This window comes from Caloenas nicobarica, chromosome 6 (genome assembly GCF_036013445.1).
Source record: "Caloenas nicobarica isolate bCalNic1 chromosome 6, bCalNic1.hap1, whole genome shotgun sequence".
NCBI lineage: Eukaryota > Metazoa > Chordata > Aves > Columbiformes > Columbidae > Caloenas > Caloenas nicobarica.
Genome location: NC_088250.1, coordinates 22,872,499 through 22,893,753, shown reverse-complemented (window position 1 = coordinate 22,893,753; position 21,255 = coordinate 22,872,499). Strand labels below are relative to the sequence as shown.

Sequence of the window (21,255 nt, the reverse complement as noted above, 5' to 3'; positions counted from 1 at the left end):
TATCAGGCAGGCCAAACTTGGAAAACAAACAGGAATATATAATTAAAATATAATCCGAATAAAACGAGATTCTGTTTAAGATTCTGAATAAAACAAATTCTGTTCAGTAAAGATATACCTTACCATTTTCTTTCATAAAGAAAGCTGAAAATGCCAAGCTTTGAGTTGTCTGCAAAATTGAAATGCTGAACTACTGTGTGTCAAGAGAACTGAAGTATATCTAAATTTCCTAGCCGGGCACCACCTTGTAAAAAGGGTCTATGCCCTTGTATTCTCTCCTCAGGATTTTTGGCTGTTGATTCAAATGAAGCACAGATCATACCGTGCAAAAGGCAGCCCTGCCAGCAAGACAATGCACTCTGGGCACATGTAGTCCAAGTAACATGTTTAGGCAAGTAAAAATATGTTGTTTTCCAGTGAATAAAAAACATTTCATTTTTGTTTTCTCCATGGGAAAAGGACATCTTTTCCAAATTTGACATTTTCCTGTTCTTCGAGGTAACTGGCCTTTGGGAAGTAACTGAGAAAAAACTTGAAACTCTAGCCATCAAACGATAAGGTTACCATATTTAGGTAGAAGGGAGGAAAGACACAAACAAAAAAAAACCCTCTAAAAACCCAATTTTTAGAGCAGAAAGAAAAATAAGCAAATAGAATAGTGGTCAAGAACAGAAGTACGCAATCTGAGATAAAATTTCCTGTGAGAAATGTCTGAAACAGAACAAACCACACTGTATAGAATTTTTAATCACAGTACAATAAACCCCTCAAGAAAAAGAAAGGCTTACAGCTAAAGATAAAACCAGGCATAGGAGTGTCTGTACAAATATAAGTTAGTTAGTTCATTGTGTGCCTGTTGGGCCACAATTAAAAAGAGAATTATTATTCCTTCACAATCTATCAAATTAGCAAGCAGCACTCAGGAATGTACATAAACACCATCAGAATAGTCTAACACTTTTAAAATCATCTTAAAACAAAGCTAGAATCTCTCTAATGCTTCTGTTCCTTTCATCTGATAACGATTCTACCTCTTTTCTATGAGCTAAGGGAAATAGAGTGGTGTTGGGTTTTGGGGGAAAAGAAGGCTTTGTTTTTAAGTGGTGATTTGTACTTAGCCACCTTTGCTGGTACCAAACACTTTAGAAGTACACTTCTCAAACATAAGTACAGGTAGACTTGTCCCAGTTTCAATTTTGTGGAAGATTAATGAAATATATACTAAATTGCTAGAAACTAAGTTATTTGTAAGTAAAAAACCCCAACAAAACACAAACATTCTTGAAATACTAAGTAATTATTTTTCTATGGCTGCAACTTACAAAATTTATCTTACCCCGACTGATATCCATGGCATATAATTCTCTCAGTCCAAGGTCATTAAGAGATTTTGTCACATCAAGGGGTTCTTGAGACTGATAATTCTTCAGCAGCAGTGTGTGTGAAGGATCAAACTCACATTTACTACAGATAATTGGTATGAGTTCTTGAAGGGGCGAATGTGGACTAACTCTTACTACTGTCTTCTGAGTCTTCTTGTAGTTTATCACCACCCTTACTGTTTGCTAAAGAGAAGAAAATTCCAATAAATACCAGAAAAAATTCTGAAACAACTAGCATTTCTATAACAGCCTTAGAGTAACCACAGGAATTGACCTTATGGTCCACTTCACCAGTTATAGATTCAGTAACATTACAAGAGAAAATAAGAACTATTGTGTAATTCCCTTCTACTCACGAAAAGGACTCATGAAACAGTTGGCTTCTTCTTTGGCACCTGCCACGTGCCGGTCCAGCAGGGCCTGGAGCGAGACACCCACCTGGGTTACGTTGGGTGGCTGCACATGTCAGCTAAGAAGCCACGAGCGCATCTGTGTGTGGGTGTGTAGGACAAAGGTAGAAGAGCAGCAGAAAAGCTCCCCTGGCCCTGTGTAAGTGCTTTAGATAAATCAAAAAACAGTATTCTTCTATACAGCACACAGACAAAGGTGGAAGGAAAGATGTAGGCAGAAGCTGCTATAGTATCCTAAAAGCTCCTGCCTTCCTAAGGGTATATAAAAAAACCCAAGTAACAACAAAAAGGTACAGTATGTATTAAAGGAAAATGAACACACAATCAGAAGGGCATATATATCACAGCATGACAGCTTTTACATGTTATTGGTTTTCAGTTTGTGGAAGGCTGTATTCAGCCATACTACATCTGCAGAATTTGTCAAATGGACAGTAAAGTGTGGGATTTCAAATAATATTGTAATGTTTCCTTCTTTCAGTGTTTGCTGCAACAAATTGAGGTATATTTTACCTAAGAGGAGGTTATCAAAGAACATGAAGCCAAGCAGTTCACAGGGGTGCATCGTGAGACAATAAGGGAAAACAGGAAAAGCTGAAACAAGAGGCTGAGCTACCAATTTAACTTACTGAACAATACAATACCGATTCTAATTTCTCAATATGCTTTAATTTTAGTTCTCACCTCTGGTATAACCGGAGCAGGTTTCTTCTTATCTATTTGTTTTGGTTTTACAATCACCTTTTCCACTTCAAGCATTCCCACTGGTGTGTTGGGTTTGAATTTAATCTGGTTGTTTTCTGCTGATACCAACTCTATAGTGTAACTTGATGGATTTAAATGATACTGTGCACAGAGAAAGATCAGCAAGTCCATCATGGGCTTCCTGTAAAAGACAAATGGAACTGTCACAGCAGATGACAATTAAGCAGGCTGTAACAAAGCGTGCTGCTAAACATTTAACCCAAGTCATCTTTTCCCTTCCATGACTAAATGATTACCGCCAGACACCAACTTTAAATATCTTCAACATTAAAAAAAAAAAAGGCATGAAGCCTAAAAAAAAAAAAAACCAAAAACCACCAAAAACCCACCAAACCAAACCAAAACCACAAAAAACCAAAACACACCACTAAAAAGAAAATGAAATCAGTTTACACAAAAGTATGCCAAGTGCTTGAGAAAGGGGAAATTTTTGCTTTGTGAGGTGATGCTTTTCCTGAGGTCAGCAGGGAGATGTGCATTAGCCACCTCATTTGACATTTAGTGCAAACTGTAGCAGTGGTGATAAATGCCGTGCTATTCATTAAGAACAGTATCCTTCCAAAGCCTGAAATTTTCATATCCATTCTGAAGTTACAAGGCACTTTATTTTCAGAAATCTTGAGCATGAGCCATTTGGAGGAAGCAGGAGAAATGAAGTTTGAGGAAGTCACCTTTTGATCAGGTCTTGCATTAGTGATCCCAAAATGAGAGCCACGTGTTTAATACAGACAGAGGAAAAGAAGTTAAATGACAATACGGTAGTTGAATGCCATTTCTTGAGAAGCTCTGTGTGATGCAACAGATGTCCTTTCACAATGAAGAATGGCAAGCTTTTTTGTATGTAGTCACTAACTGTATACCCTCGTTCTCTCAGTGCTCCATAAGAACATGCAGAACAGCACATTAAGATAGGCTGAACATTCCCAGTTGCAATTGGAATATATTTATTAAAATTTTATTTAAAGTATAAGCAGAAGTGTCATAGCAGTTTAAATAAACCAAAGGTAAGGAGAGTATCCTAACTTTGCATGTTACAGCAACTCATGAGGCTAGAGTACTATCAGGTCACTGGAACCAGTCATTCCTGCATAATTTTTAGAGTTGGGTAATCATCTGTAAGGAACATTTCATTTTGACACCCTCTGCATCTCTCAGTTACAGCTACAAACAGGGGAATCTATCAGCTTCTCTGTCTCACAAGGATATTACAAAAATAATTTAAAAGTCCGTGAAGCAAGGAAATCCTATGTTGAAAAGAACACTGAGGTGTCTAAGAGAAAATTAAAACTATACCAGCCAAATCCTATATTATCAGAAATCTTAAATTCTAGATGTAATCTCATAACAGATGCAAGTATTCTGGTAGCATAGCCAAATGTGGAAATAGATAGCTTCTACAAAGAACCAACAAACTAAGCAAAACTCAAGATACTATAAAGATAGCCAATACATTTATTAAGAAGGAAGTTAAAACAGACCTTTAATATGATACAGTTCTGTAAAAAGAATTGAGAATGACTCAATGTTTGAAATTACTGTGAACACTGTCCCCTCCGCCCCCCTTAATTAACCCTAGAATATCATTCCAGTTTTCACTTGGTCTTAAAGAACAAGTGTTCCTTCAGCAAACTGTCTTCTGATTTCTAGAAGGAGGGCTTGACTCTGGTGCACATGCTGCACTTGCAAAAGATGGAAACAGTTGGAAAGCTGACAGGTATGGTTACTGCAGACCTATTACCTTTTTTCTTCCCCCAAAGGAAAGTTTCTGGCTGCTTAAGCAGCAGGAGAATGCTTGCCTCAGGAGGCAAAGGCAGGAGGAACGATAAAAACAAAAAAACCATACAGAACTGATGCTCCAAGGTGTCAAAAAGCAGCTATCGGATGGTCTGAAGAGGTATAGAAGAATATAATATGCTCCTATGCCTTCATCTAGATGATATATATCAGCCTGAAAAATACTGTGAGAAATGCACTGAGCGCTGCAGAAAAATAGCTGTTCCTCCCTTTTCACATAGCTAATCCAGAGAGTTTATTTCAATTCTTCTCTCACATATATCACAGCTTGCTCCAATTAGAAGAAGGAGGAACTACTCTATTTCTTGCACTTCTAACCCATTACAGAACAAGTTCATCCACCTCACTCTACTAAGAAAAGAGCTGCAAATGCAAACTATGTCATTCCCCCCTTTTACTGGGGGCAGAGCAGGGCAGGGGAGGGGGGAGCCCAAGGAGACAGCAGGCACTACTTCTGCAGTGACCTTTCTGCTTATCAGCCTGTCCAATAAGTTACCCATTACTTTTTTTCTGGTATACTTTCGCACACTGACTAGCTTTAAAAACTGCCCGTCCTCTGGCCATCCGCTATTGGAGAAGGGTAAGAACCCTGAAGATGACCAGGACAAGAACTCACAAGCAAAGATCACAGAAAGCCATCCTATGGAGATGCACCACAGCGACAGGAGCAAGACCTCCTGTTAACCAGAAGCACAAGAAGTGACAGGATGATAAGTGACAAACATAGCTGCTCACAAACAACAGACAGGTACATGCAAATTAGTACATGAAAACAATGATTCAGTACAAATTCGCTTTCCATTGGTACTTCCAGAGATGACCGGCTTGACTGAAGGATGTTAGACTTGAAGTCCCGCACTCCACTGGAGGCCAAGACACCTTCAACAACTGCTTTGGACAGATGTTCCTACAGCAAAAGTAATCCTTTTTGTAATCACATCCTCCAGACTTGTAAAACTATTATTTGCTATAGCCTTCAAGGACTGCAGGTAGAAGAATACATATATCACAGTAAATTTAACAGCTTCAATAAGGAATATTCAGTAAAACTCCAAGAAGTGGCCATCAGCTGTCTTGGAGTACATCACCTGCTTATCTTCCTTTATCTAATTTCAGTAAAATCTTTATTTGCAACTTCTTTAACTTCATTACAGTCCTGGAAATTTCTGCTCGTAAATTTATTGACATATTCCTGCACCCCTTCATCCCTCATCTATTTTCCTCTGGTTATTCCTACTTGACTAAATTACAATAAAAAGTCACTAATAGTGGTGTCTCATTACATCACATAAGTGATAGTTAAATGATGACCTTCACCTAGAAAGTATCAAACCATGTTATGTTTGTAACCAACAATGAAAGGTGTCACTTCAAATACTGAACCAAGTATTCAAAGGAAAATTGCATCGTTTCTACACTCCTCTCCAAAAACAAGGGCTAGAAACTTAAAAACAAACAAACAACAACAAAAAGGTTAAGTTTCTTACATGATCAAACTTTAGGAACAAGGTCTTCCCATCATGGGACTCACAGGAGGCACCACTGAATGAAATCTGTCAGTAACCACCAAAAGTATTCCTATATAGGGATGGAATGGAAAAAAGGAAGAAGAGGGGAAAACAAAGGAAGAAGAAGAGGGGAAAACTCTACACACACTTTGGCTTTCTACAGATCTCTGATTACTTAAGCCTATGGTTCCATGGCCTTCCTTGCAAAAATATTTACTAATGCTCTAAAGAGGAAAAAGACATTTGTTTTCATGGAGAACAACCAAAAAAAACACCAAAACCCCCAGAATTTGTTACTAACAAATATAAGTACAATAGGTTTTGAAAAGCAGGGCAACATCACAAAGCTTGTTATTCACTAGCTAGCTATACGGACTAAACCAACAGTTTATTAAGAATACCCTAATGACTGAAAACACTCAAGAATGGATCAAATGAAAACTCACAAAGGACTCTAAGAAAACAAATTCAGCAAAGCTAAGGTCTCTCTGAAAGGCATCTGAAACTGCAAAGCCCTAAACATGCTACCCTCCTCATTCTGAGCGAGCCCAGCAGTGCTAACATAGGCTCTTATTTGCAAGAGAGCCATTTATGAAATATCAATCACATATGGTATCTTGATTGAAAAAAACCCAATAACTGTGGGATAATAAAACTGATTGGGAAATGTTTGCGATTCCTGATAAGCCTGTGAGGCCTGCCTTGAACACTGAGTAATTATACACAATGTAATTTGACGGAGTGAAGATATATGCAACATTCCTTTCTGGTTCTTTGTGCTGAGCAAAGCACGACAGAGGGCACACGGTACTTGTGAGTGTGGCCAAAAGGAGTGAAAAGAAGAAACAGAAGTGCCTGACAGTGTACACGTGGAGTCTCACCTTTAAGAAATTTTAAACACAGAGGAAGGCACCATATCTATAGACAACAATACTCCTTGCTGTAAACACACTAGCAAGAACACCATAAAGCATCATAGCAGTCACCAATTATTTCCGAAAATTTCTTTAAGTTATCCTGAAAAATCACATAGAGTCTTGTGGGGGGGAGGGGGGAAAAAAAACCCACAGAAGTTCCTCTGTTGCAGCTCTGGTGAACAAGCTGGTATTTCAAGTCTAAGCAACCACCTCATGAACTCCAGTGAATGATAAAATGTGCAGACTCGAGCCACAAAAGTCTTTATCTATCATTAAGAAGTAAAGCAGGTGTAACTAAACACTTACATTACCTGGTATAAATAAATAAATCAATCAATCAGCCTGCTTGCTTTCAGTAGCAAAGGCACTGGTAACACACAAACACAAGCACCATAAACAAATAGTTTATTTCAGTTTAGGAAAGCAACACACACTCATCCTAATTGCTGTGATCCCTACAAGGCCCTGCTTAGGAGCTTTATTAGTAGACCTGCTATGATAATTAAAGTAACATTTCAAGTCCCAGGATTTATGATTTTGATTCACCAGTTGATGTCCAGGTCTTTCAGAACTAAAGGTGACTTCAGAGTTATATGCACAATCTATACTATCAATTAGCAGACTAAAATATGTATTTCAAATTAAAACCATCTTAAGCAAAACACATTTGATTTTTAAAAAAGTTTTCCAAAGCTGTAGCTAGAAACTATTTCTTTGAAGCATTATAGATTTTGTCTAAAGTGATGACACCTTTTTTTTTAGGACTGCTAGTAGTCTGTACGTAGTATTGCTGAGCAAGTGCAGAAACCCATCTTTAGGTCTAACAAGGAAAACTCGTGTGGGAAAATTCAGTGACTTGTATAAAGCCTTATTGTTCTGAAGATATGCAGTGACTAGGAAGAACAGGTAGGTGATAGATGCCATACAGAATTTCTGAACCTCAAAAAACAGCCTTCCCAAAAGGTAGGTAAATGTATGAAGTATATGTTTCCACACCTACCCAAAAATACTCAGGCTTAAACAACTCAGGTATTTTACAGTCTCATTAAAACCTGGATGAGGGTTGAAGTAAACTAGAGCAAGGAAAGAAAATTAAATAAAAATGTCATTCTGTGTAACTTACCTCCCGTTAACTGTAGTATACTTGATGACATCTCCTGGCAGGACTACTAATAGTTCAATGTCTTTATCAATCACATTTTCTTTCTGTTCCATGACGAGGTTGGCTGATTCAGTGTCATCAAATGGAGAAACAGCAATAGGCTTTGTTTCAGATGGAGGAGGTGGCGCTTTAGATTTTCTTCTGAAATAAATGGATAAAAATCAAAGATCAAGTATGTATTTATACATACGATTCCATACTGGCAAACTAGTAAGTCTCAGAGCAGGAATAAACCACACTTAATTCTTTTCACTCAGACTGTGTGAGTAATACGTGCAAGGAAGGGATGAGAGAACATTTTAAATATACAATAAGTGATGACAGTCAATACAACAGGCTAAGGTGTATCTATCATATTAAAAAAAAAAAAGGCCCAATAAACATCAAGCACAAAACAAAAAGGGTTTTTTAGTATACATTGAAAAAGGTAAATTACTTTTTTTCTCCCTTGGGTTAAGCAAAGGACCCAATTCGTGCATTCTACAAACAGATTTACTGGATTAATGTAAACAGAAATTCTGTGCTATGCAGTATGAAGCCAAATTGCACTGACAGTATGTTTAATATATAGGATAGATAGGTGAGGGAATAATCAATTCACAGTTTTCCTCCCCGAATTTTTCTTTTGATTATAAAAATCATTCAAACAAATCCTACCAGCTCTAGTCTATTTACTTCCATACAGTAATAAAATAGCAGTACAACCAATGCTACTGTGTTGTAATATTTCTTGAAATTTCAGTCACAATATGCTTTCATATTTTCCTGTCACCTCTGCCAATTTCCTATTTTAATTTTCTCTCTATCCTTTCCCATGTTAGTGACAAGCCAGTGTACTCTTGAACGCAAAAACTGATCACTGATAAGTTTCACTTATTTAACTTAGGAAAAAAAGAAATTCCAAAATAGTATAAAAAGAAAACTCTCTACATCTCTTAATATATTTATGTTACAGTAAACTCAGAGGGCAGGACTCTCATATCCTATAACATATAGTCCAGCATCCCCTTTTATTCCAATAACTTTCCCAATGCACCAATACTGTCAGAAAGAAAAGATTTTAAGAATATCGTCATTAGAAACAAAACCAAAACACACTGTGGAGATGCATTAACCTCATAAGAACTTCTTAATTTCTTAAAAACATTCTTTTAAAAAGTGTGAATGGACCCTCATTCACAGAAAGGTAAAATACATTTAAATATAATACACAAAGGTTCCAAAAATATGCTTGCAATTTAGATTCTGGAACTGTAACAAAGTTTGTTTACTTTAAATATAATCAAAGAAATTAACTTCTATAATTGTTCAACAGAATTAAAACAAAAGATCTAGCATACGACAATTAGAAACACACATCTTTCTTGGGAAAACAAAATTTAAAGTCACTCACAATGCAGAGCAAACAAGGTCCAGAGCAGCATTGCAACAGATGACTGTGTAACCAGACTTCACATGACCCATCTGCTGCTGAAAGTGCTTAGAGTTTTGAACTTCAGAACTCCGTGCTGAATAATTAACTATTCACCACCTCTGAGCTAATCGGGGACATTCACAGACGTCCAAACATGCTCAGTGAGGATTTGCCAAAATTTATACCTCCTCTCTCCATGTTTTAAATTAGTTTTGGTGCACTCCACATACAATTTGAGACATGTGGCATTAGCTGCAAATTTAACTTTGGTCTCTGTAGCAACTCAGCTGGGTTGTTTCTGGGTTACGTGAACATAGCAAAATGTATGAATCAAACTTTTTTTTGCTCCCCCCGCACTTGCCTTTTTTTTTTTTGCCAGCACGATTTTAAGCTTTCATATAACTGTCAGAAAGAAATTATTAGCCAATACAGAACATCAATACAACTATTTAATGATAATTAAAAAAACCACACACTCAACAAAAATCTCACCCTATGATACGCAATTAATACTGGAAAAAAAATCCAAATGAAAGCAATATGGCTTTTCTCCTTCTGTACTCCTTCTTATATCTTTAAGTGACTTCAGATGACTGTTAAGCGATATCTATCACACCTTAACTCAGAGTTTAATCCTTGAAGGCTACACACCACAGAAAGTTTTGCTTTAAAGGCTAGTGGACTCTATTTTCCATTAAGCAGATGAACACAATTTCATTGCTGGAACTCTGCTACAACTAGAGAGTACTTAATCACACGCAGCAATAAATGCACAGTTCACATCAGTAAAATGCAGCTTTATTTAGACAGTGTCTAAACTGACACTGCAGAGAGCTAGAACTCATAAAATACTCGTCAAAACTTGTCTGCAACAGCTAGATCGATGAAGTTCCATGTATTTCTAAAGAACACACACGCACTGCACACACAGGCGGGGTCAGGCAGTCCAGCAAGCTTGGCTGACTCTCCAGTTCCACCAGCGCAGAGCAGCACACCCTCCCCAGCTCCAGCACAGCTTCACACTGTACGGTTAGTTATGCTTTCGTTCCCCACCCCACACAAAGGAGGAAAATCTCCAAATATACCTTGTCACAAGTTATGCTGCATTTTTGGCAACCTCTTATTAAACAACAGAGATCCCAATACTTTCATTTTCTCTTTCCAGACATCACGTCTCTTCTTCATTTTCGCCAATTCTCTCATTTCATTCCTAGCCCAAAGTATTCACATTTGGTCCTTCAGCTTTTTCTTGAGTTTGTGTCTGTGCCTCATCACAGGAGAGGTGCCTGACGGGGAGCAAAAGCCCTGTGCTCCCAGCACCCCACAGCCGGTATTGGGCAGCGAGAACAAATCAAAGTGCTGTGATTACATCCATAGGTGCAGATCAAGAGCAGCAAGTGACAGGATGGTGGAAATACACTTACAGGAGTAGTTCTAACCTACAAACCCTCCCCTCCTCTTTCATACCATGGGCCCTCCAAGAAGCTGACACAGGTGATTTCTCTCACAAAAGCATCCTCCACACGCCACTTTAGTCAAACACCAAAAAGTAAACCCAGTATTATACAAGTAACTCCAAGTCTATGCCATCATTTCAAACACTTATCCATCGCAAAGAACAAAAAACAAAAGCCCAGTTCTCTTGCGCCGCTTCACCTCTACCAGGTACTCAGCAAACTGAAAAAGCTTTTGGTTTTCAATTAATTTGCTAAAAAGAGAGAGTGGTTAAGGTGAAAAGAAGAAAACACCTGATTTTAAGTAAAACACAATACAACCATAACAAAGAGAATAAATTCCCAAACATATAAAAATAACACTAGGTCAGAAAAAAGGTGTTCAGTAAATGGTCTCACTCCCAGCACCTCTCATGTTCAGACAGCTTCCAGATGTGCCAGGAGCTAAGCAGATCTATTCTGATTTTCAAAATAAACATTAGGAGTTAGAACAACTAAAATCAGACCCTATTTTCATGGCTACTACAGAACTAAAGGAAAGCTTTGGGAAGAATCAATGCACAGCATATTTAGCTATAACATCAAAGGGGTCAGAAATTTTAACCAAATAAGGCCAAAATCATAATAAAAATTCCACTGGAAACTGCGGTGCAGTATCCTATCTGACACAGGTCCTCGCTCCTTCTTGTCTCCATTGGTCCCACACCAACAGCTGACCAACTTTCCCTGCACCAGACACTGAAACTGTCAATCTCAACTCATCTGAAGGGATGTGTTCCCCACTGTTTATCACCAGACAAACAATTCCAGCTACCTATTACACTGCAACAGCTTGAATGTCATCTTCTGTTTAATCAATTGCTTGAAACAAAGTAGAAGGAATAAATAAATAAATAAATAAATAAATAAAATCTTTCTTCTCTGATTCTTCCTAGCCCTGGAAGAGGCAGCCAGAGGTACACTCACCATGCTCTCACACAAACAGCCTGGTGCAGCCTGGGCAGAAGTTGCATTTCCCTTGTTCCCAGTGTACCTGGAGCCCACTGCTTATGCCAAGTCTTTCAGCGAGCCCTCATCTTGTGGCATTTTATTGTTCCCAAAAGAAAAGATGTATTCATATCTTAGAAATTGAAATTTCTGAAGTCCCACCTGCAATTCCCACCAGTCTTTGTGACAGAATACAGCTCCTCTAAAGGAATTAAAGAATTCTGTCGGCCAAATGCAGATAGGTTTCATCATTGGGTTTAGAAAAACAGTATGTCCTTTAAAATCAAATGCAAGGCCATAAAGTCAACTTTTTCCATGTTTCAGACCCCTCTTCTACAAAATAAAGTGTCATTGCTGTATCTCAACATATTTCCTATTTTGGAAACAAATAATAGTGTCAGTGATCTGAATGTGCGGAAACCCTTTTTGAAAATAAAGTAAATAAAGCATCTATTTATTTGATGTTACCTTTTTAAAAACTAACAAGCTTTCAATTCTTGTTAGAAAGTACAAGCAATATATCTTTAACTATCAGTAACTAGACAATGGCTCTTAAAATCATGAGAAATACTTGAACTTAGAGTGACCTGGATATTCCACTTATCACCAGCACTTCTTCTTGGTAAGGATCCCTTTCCCAAAAATAATGGAGAAAAGAAAGAGTAAATCTATCTGCTCGATTTGTGCACAACCAAAGGCATAAACAATCCACCTCTTCAAATCTCAGTATCAAGGAATATTAATGTTTATAGCACTTCCTGTCTTGATCACAATTACATGAGGCACTATACAAATACAGCTTGATAGCCCTCTCACTGAAACTACTTTGGATCTAACCTCCAACATCTGAACCATCTCTCAAGTTTTCTGTAGCCATCACCTAGCACAGGAAAGGTCATAAGGGACCTCACCTGCATTTCAGTCATCTCTCAGGTGCTGAAAGAGTTCACTGAAGATAGTACAATAAAAATTTTCTACTGCACAATCAACAGACTTAAGTTTGTTAATCTGACTTATAGCATCATGAAGAACACTGGTTTATACAAAGAGCAACTACACTTTTTTTTTTATATTAAACCTTACAAGATTACATATGGAAAAAGAATAAACAGCACCTGATTTTATTTTCACTCAAAGTCAGAAAAGGATCAACTCTACTAAGATCCTATCGAGAGAGGACAAAGGTCACTCCAGTAAAGCTTCTTCTAGAGCTTTTCTTGCCTTTGACCTCTCACCCCAAGCAATTATTGTAATGTTTTCTCAATTATGACAATAATGCTGCTCCACTGCTACGCTCTAGCAGCAGACACCTGAAACCCTGAACATCATCTGCCCAACCAAGGAGCAGCTGAACAAGAGTTCAGGCCTACATTAGGTACATTAATTTGTTTTGTTTACAACAATACATCAGTTTTGGCTGAGAGGTTTACAAAACGTTTAAGTCCCTAATTTCACCTATAAGCATTTCCAGGCCAATACTCATCTTTAACACTCACAGAGCAAATTTATCTCCTATACTAAGCAAAGATCGCAAAAGTACCAACTTTCCTCCTGTTCATTCAGTTCCCTTTCTGAGGATTCCAGTTTCACAGCATCACCACTGCACATCTTCAAGATCAAACACTACTTGCTAGGAAAAAGCTTGGAGACAATTGCAGCATTAGTGCCTGATTCTGTTCATCATAGTCCAGCAAATGAATGAAGTTATCAATGCAAGTCTCTCAAAAAATCACTGCTATATGCTTCAGGGCATATATATAAATAGCCTCTTAAAAAAAAAAAAAAAAAGGTATTTCATAAGACATAAATGTTTAGTTGGGACTTGATAATTACATAATCAAACACATGAAAAATTGAGTATTTTACAATAGTGTCTGTTGTCTACAGGCCAGTCTGAAAGGCCAGATTCATCTGTGGTATAATTATGGGTGATATTTTTGTTTTCTTTCCTTTAGTGAAATGCAGCTCAGTTTTTATTTTTATTGTTCTTAATTGGAATACTAACAATCGCATTCACATATCTATTCCACATGTAGTTTGTTTTTATTTTTAGTTTGAGAACTGGAATACACAGCTTTTCTTGATACAGAGATTTATAAAGCCACTCTGCCTAACCTTGTGATAGTCTGAAATGAAAATACTCAAGAAAAAGACCACTTCCCTTCCTACACCTATCCCACCAGCACAACAGAATAGTCTGCATATAAGCACAGGATTTATCTTCTATGCACATAAAGCTTTTTTTCCTGTCTACGATCTGATAATTGCCCTCTAGTCTCTTAAAGCAAAAAAACCTTCTAGAGATCAGTGAAAACACAGAATTTAACAATGAGTAATGTGTAATAAGGTATATATTTTCATTAGAAATTTAATTTTAGAAATCTGTATTTAAAATCAAAATCTTACTTAACAGCTAGCATTGTACAATACATGAGTTTCTATTTTCCTGTGTGCTGTTAACCAAGAGCAGAAAATTCCTGAATCCCTAAATTATCTGTTCATCTTTATGTAGAAACATTGTATGAAATCAGTTAAAGTCACCAGCGTCATATTACGTATAGCTGCAACAGCATATGTACATGGTTACTGCAAGCACGTATCTTCACATTTTGCAATTCTTGACAATGAGTCCAATTGGTAGCGTGTCTTTAAAACAGTATTTGTTTCATACCACAACACAAGGTTATCTGTTTTTTCTCATTTTCAGAGAGACTTCTCTTTCATGCCTTGGATTCACCCATTCCCATCCTGGCTTCTTTCAGCTCAACTTTGAAGCTGACAGAAAAAGAACAGACTGGAAGTCTCTTTCCTTTACACTGCCCAACAAATTGGAACTGTTCACACACACGCACAACCACCAACCAACACTTTTAACTTTTTCCAAAAATGTGAAAGGCTATTTTGTTCATAAGCTTCTGGAGATTCTCCCCCTTAATGATGCTCAGAAAACTGAAGTGAGAACATCACCTGTAACTTTCTACACTACATCTTAACCACCTTTCACTGCTGTTTGCTGCATCCTACCTCCTCCACACACACACATTTCTAACAAGCTGCTTGAAAGGAATTCTAGATATATTTCAATCACGTAAAGTTTTAGATCGAGAAGTCAAAAGTTATTCTATAGTTGTATCAAACACTCTCTGCACAGTTGCATTGTTCTTGTGATTCAGCAACTGAATTTAATACTAACTAGTGTCAGCAAAAGTTTGTGTATTTTAATGTTCAGTAAGAACAAGGACTCACAAAATGCTCCTGCCAGAGAAAGTACAGTTGCTTCTACACAACACATTTTATGTCATGGCACACTCACTGGCAAATTACAGTTCACTGCTTAGATTCTCTGATCAGGGCTTGGAATGGGAAGTCCCTAAATTTCCTTCCCTTCTGCTGCCTTTGCAGTTGCATTGGCCCAGGTTTAGCTCTAATACTGCTCCAAGTAAGACCACAAGCCATCAGTCAAATCTAATGGAGAACAATGATTGCAGATAAGAGTATGCTTTTAGGAGCATTTCCAGATGAAAGAAAACCTCTGAGATATAGCGTGTCAAATAAACCATTCAGAGACCCATATAACATCTCAACTCCTCCTTCTATTTTCTTCAGCGTCCCTTTGTCAGTTCCAGATATTCAGCGCTGGTTTGCCCTAAAGCTGCTACAAACAATTCATACCAGGACCGTCCCATAGTGGGAAACAGGCACTACATGGTAGAGGTACACGAAACGACCAAGACATTTCCTTGAATCTTTAAGACCTGCTAAGCACATAGAGCTCTGAAGGGAAACTCCCAGACCTAACAGTCAATGAATCAACTTGCTCCTCAGGAGCAGAGTTCCCACCTTGAGGTGGGCATTAACATACAAAAGTGAGGTACTCCTGAAAACTGCCCTTAGAGGAGTCCAGGGCTTACAGCAGAAGCCCATGTAATGGATCAAGTTAAGGGGCTCCCATTTGAGAATGTGTCCTTACTTGAGGTAAAGTTACTGTCTGCTGGTAGAGCCCATAGTGTGTTTGGGTCTTGCACCAAGAGAGTAAGACAAATGAACATCTGAACAGCGAAAAAGGCTCAGATAAACTGGGAAAGCAAACCACAAGCACCTGCAAGGAGATCAAGAACCAAGTTTGAAATAAACTACAGACTAGAGAAACTAAGCAAACTAACCAAACAAACCAAAATGCTGAAAATGTGAAGGAAATAACAGAAACTGTTTTTTCCTGGTTATTGTTTATCTGTTGTAAAGACGATCAAACTGAGAAGTCCAGACATCTCACCTCAAACAAGTAGCACAGAATGACAGACACCAAAAGCATTACAACCACTCCCAGCTTTGACTCGCCCTTTTATAACTACATGAAATAGGTATACAATCATTGGACTCAGCATGAATCTTTACCTTTGCTTAAGATCTATGGCTATACATATACACCAAACTTCTTTGTTCCTCTCTTCTTACATAAAACTGTCTCTAAGTTTTTCTTATGCAAGGAAATTAAACGCTGAAATGGCACATCCAACTTCTACTTTCAATTCCAGCGCTGCTTGCCAAGAATATAAAAAAAAAAAAAAAAAAAAAATCACAAAACTCGTAATATTGTGTCTTCCTCTGAATATTGATTACTTTGTTTTCACATAACTACATTTGGATCACAGAAGAGACTTCTCAGCAATACTTTACTTTCTCTTCTAATACTGTAATGCCTTGGCCACATTAATATTTTAACGAAAGTCTTAAAACAATATAGTTTTCTTAATCACAATCCTTTAGACCAGACAATATTCCAAAGCTTTAAGATTTGTTCTGGATGTTATAAGTCTCACAATTCTGTTTATCAGCAGACCATAATGAGCAGTTTCTAAAGTGGAAACCCTTCTTCCTACCCTCTAACTGAATGTCTGAACTTCCTACTCACATCAGTGGCTGATGTTTCGTACGAATAGAGACCCACATGGGACTGTAAACATGAAATTCAAATAAGAACTATTCTCATTTCTTTCCTAATGGAGCTTTTTCACCGTGTCTGGTATTCTCACACTAAGATTAACCTGAAAACATTTAACATTTATCTGAAGACTTCTACAGAGTCTCTAACTTGTCATCACTTCTACCTGAAGTTTTTAAGGTTTAGTAGGCCTACTGAATTTCAATATCAGTTCAATAAATGAGAATCTAGATGGAATTTATTTCCTACAGCTCCTGAAAAATACTAAGTGTTTAATTTTAGACCTAATGGAATATATGACAAGGTAATGTTTAAAAATCACAGTCAAAGAACAGTTTGCTGTTGTTTGTGAAAAGCACCTCTCTTTTTGTTGGAAATTAAAATAATAATTTTTAACTGGAGTTTGGCTAGTTGAAATGTCACATTCTATTCATCTGCACTAAGTTATTACCAGGCACACAAGGTTTCTACACAAAATTTGGGTTGCCAGAAGTGCTGCAAATAAGGTTACTTTTAAGTTAGTTTTAACACACTGTAGTATTCTAATATTTTTGCTTAATATTAAGCAGCCCAACTATTTGCTGTGCCAGCCTCATAGCATCTATATAACATGCTTATCGGCCTTGATACTAGGCTTTCGTCTCTAGATCAATATCACTGTTTGACACACAGTCTCTCTCTTTATTTCTGCTATAAAAGCACCAGCTGCATGTTAAGATCAAGGTACGGATCAATGAGAGTCAAGCACTGTCCGTTCTTATGTTATGACTCCAAGCCAGGCTTACAATACATGTAGGACAAAATAAAGGAAAAAAATTTGCTGTACCTGCTCCATAGAGGAATATCAGCTTTCAGGTTCTAAATTCATCTGCTTAGTTATTTGGGCAAGATTCTGAAGTTATATTGTATGAATATTACATCTAGCGGGTGGCTCGATAGGTACCAAAATAACCCCAAGTTTCAGAAACACATTTTAAGTTCAAGTTCCAAGTAGAGGAACAAACAAGAACAATTTGTAAATCTTTTGTGATGACAGGGTATTTCACAGTGCACTTCACTGTACAGATTCCCCAGGCTGAAAGGATGCCAATATTGCAAATAATACTAATACTTTTAAAATATTAGATAAGAATAAGATGGTACTAGCAATGAGGCACTGGATAATATCTCTTCCAACATAAAAATGTGTTGTGCAACTGATATACCAACTGACGTGCTAGTAGCAACGCTGTGGGTGATAAGATTATTAATAAACTGATCTTTGGAGATTCTCTCTATGGGTTTACTCAGTGAAGTTTCAGCAAAAACCAAATCATTTGCACATGTTCTCTTACTTACACCTATATTCAGATAACCGCTACGACAAAAGCAAAAAATGTGAAATACCTGCATCTCCATTCTCTTTCCATAAATAAACTGGATCAAGAAAATGATGCATCCCTGGGATCAAGACGTTTTCAAAGCTCTTACTAAAGTTTTTCCTAGTCAACAGGATGTGTGGAATTCCCCCTTAACAAGCCTCATAGTTCTGAAGAAAAGAATTTTTTCAAAGAAGTCTTATCCTAGAGAGAAACAAGTCACATGACTGGGACGGTAACCATGACAGTAAGGTGAAAGCTTAATGGAATCTTCAGATGTCTGGTTCACACTAAAAGCAAGAAAGCAGCAAATGAATCCTTCAGTTCCCTCCAGACCATTTAGAACAGACACTTGCCTGCCTGACTGTCTGCCCCCATGGCAGTGGCAGTCTCGAAAACAGAAGAGACTGTATTCGAGCCATAATTCATGCAACGATTTCCCTTATTACAAGGAAAACAAGACAATTCAGAGGCAATGTAAACAAATCTGTATGGTACAGGCACATTTTTAATTGTGCCCCCCTTAGCATTGAAGGGGTACCAACTCCAGTATAGACATGTAACATTATTAAGTCAAGTACAAATTTAAAACTTTTCTAGAAAAATTATTCATTCATTGCCCTTCAAAGCCAAATCATAACTATTATTATGATGATCTTGTCAAGCTCACTTAAAACAGATGAAAGGCTACCCAATTCCTGAGCACAGACAGCCACTGACTTAGTGTTGTCTTACACCACCCAACACTACATAGTGAGCTCCTCTCTAAGCACACGAATTCCCTCGCTGTTAGGAAGACAGCCAAAAGCTCGGAATCCTAGCAGGCATCAGAGGATAAAAAAAAAATACTTTATGCTTTAAACTAGTATAAAGTTTGTTATTATTACTGAGGAATTACAGAAATGCATTCTGATACAAAACTGCCTTTACAGCACATTCTGTTGAGCCAAAAGAAGTATTCCTTTTCCTCCTAAAAAAAAAAAAAAAGTATAGCAGAACAGTAATTCCAAGGATGCTGCTCCTAAGGAGGTTAAGAACTCAGACTTCTGAAGTAAATAGGGCTAATACAAAATACAAATGTGGCATGTCCATGTGCAACATACCTCTGCAATAAGCAGATATTTATACCTATTTGCAACCTTTTCACAAAGTATCAAATGCAAAAAATAACCCAGATTTACTACTAAAAGAAGGTACAAAAAACCTGAATGGCACTCAAAACTATTAAAACTTAATATGACTTACTTGGCCTTTATCATATTTAGTTATGAAAACAGCCTGACAGAAAAGGAGGAGAGCATGGAAGAGAAAACAGTAAATCTGTAACAGTAATTGAGTAATATGTAACTGGCTGAATAAACAGGAAAAGAAAACAAAGCAGCTTGACCTGAAAGGGGGAGCTTAACCTTTGATACACTAATAAATCTAGCAAATGCTTAAAACTCAAGCAAACACGTTACTTCCACTAGGAACAAACTCTCAAATCATTTTTCAAGAACTGCTATAACAGCATGCTCATACAGATATTTTTCTCCCCAGACCAGTAAGAAAAGTTCAGTTAAGGGCTCTTAAATAGAGCAAAACCTGAATTTGCCCTTCTGGCCGTTATCTCCTAGTCATGAAAGCAGATATAACACCTCTGTCTTTTCAAAGCCTGCAGATGAAACACCTAGCTCTGCTCACAGCTTTTTCAGCTGCTATTCTGAACATCAATAGAGGCAAGAATTGTCAATTTATTTGAGCTTTGCTACTGCTGCTTCTCTCTCCTGATCAAAATCATGTTTTAGAAGTAACACTGGCGGCAGGCACTGGATGGATTTAGAGGTTGGGAAAGGTAAGGAAAAGCATCGCCACTCAGTATTGTAGCAGTCAGGAAAGAGGCTTATACAGACCTTTCCCTTCTTCCTCACGTACACACATGGCTCAAATATATGTACGTGGGTATAGGTGTGTAATAGAGAAAACAATGCAGGACAGCAACTAGGAAGCTCTGCAGTAACAAGAGGGAAGAAACTTTACTCCCTCTTCATTTTAGCTGCTGTAGAAGGTTGGGTTCAAGTGTGACAGTCCCATTTCCCAGCAGAAGGTTCAGATATAGAAGAACAATTGAGCCAAGCACAGTGATGCAACTGCAGCTGATTTCTGGTTTTTACGCAGTTGGCTGGAACAGAACAAGCTTTTTTCTCCTTTGTAGAAAGCTCTTCAGCCAGGTGGAGCCTTCTTTTAGCAGTTATGTCCTTTAGCTATCTAAGTTGGGTAAAACTTCAAAATGCTTTTACATTTGCATAACCAAGAAATAGGAGGGTTTAGTAAACTGGAGAACAGACATGTTCTTAAGCATTAGAAGAGAATGGGAAGCCAGGAAAGCTTCCCATCTTGAGCAAGAAGCTTAAAAAAAAAAAATCTCTCTCTATATACACACACAGATGCTATGTGACACATGAAGAGAGTTCATACATAGACAACCATGTCAGCAAAGCATCCTAGTTCATTACAGGAAATAAAATGAAAGAAAAAGAAGTTAAGCTCAGGCTAAGAAATTATTTTAATACAAGTGTTCTCTTTACAAAAGTGCAAGAGAAGCATCTTGGCAGATAATATCCTGAAAGCCAGGATGTAATAAAGAGGTTTCTCCTGAAGTATGAACAATGTAGATTTAGCTCCCCAAACAGAAGCACCAAGCATCTTAGGCTAAGACTCCTTGTGAAATGAAGAAGAAATGCTTTGAGTACCTACCTGCCACCAGATTCTCCTGCTCATCTTTCACAGCTTCTTCCTCAGCACTCACTCCCCTCCCTGCACACTCCTCAGAAAGCAAAGTGGGAAACCCTCTTACCTTCAGGAGCAGGAGCGCATCTACTGCCTCCTCAAATGTCAGTGCTGCTGCTGGAGCCCAAGCCTGAGCTCTTATGAGCTGTGTGAGAGGAGACGGGTGGTACGAAGCACAGCCTGAAGTCCTGCCCCAGCTCTCTCCACAGCATAAGCCTGACTAGCAGCTTTCACAGCCACCTTTGCTGCCGCTGCCAGCAGGAGCTCCCTCCCCTTCGGCCTACTTTCACTTAAACTTCCTCACTGGTTCGCAGTCCAGGGCCCCAGATGAACGCTGTTATTTCCACCCCGAAAAGTCATCCCCATCTATAATACATACAAGAGCTGTCATTA

General features: G+C 37.9%; 1 protein-coding gene across 6 annotated transcripts in view; it reads right to left on the bottom strand.

Annotated features, from left to right (window-relative positions):
• Positions 1–21,255, bottom strand: part of COBLL1 (cordon-bleu WH2 repeat protein like 1) — an 84,616-nt gene that overhangs the window by 27,901 nt on the left and 35,460 nt on the right. For 5 of the 6 annotated variants that reach the window (XM_065637848.1, XM_065637853.1, XM_065637850.1 and 2 more), the window contains exons 2-4: positions 7,900–8,079; positions 2,477–2,678; positions 1,337–1,565 (exon numbers count right to left, since the gene is read on the bottom strand). In XM_065637848.1, coding sequence (XP_065493920.1) covers positions 1,337–1,565; positions 2,477–2,678; positions 7,900–8,079 — 611 coding nt within the window. Of the gene's footprint in view, positions 1–1,336; positions 1,566–2,476; positions 2,679–7,899; positions 8,080–9,331; positions 9,420–21,255 lie in introns of those variants that run through there. The other variant, XM_065637849.1, reaches the window with a different exon arrangement.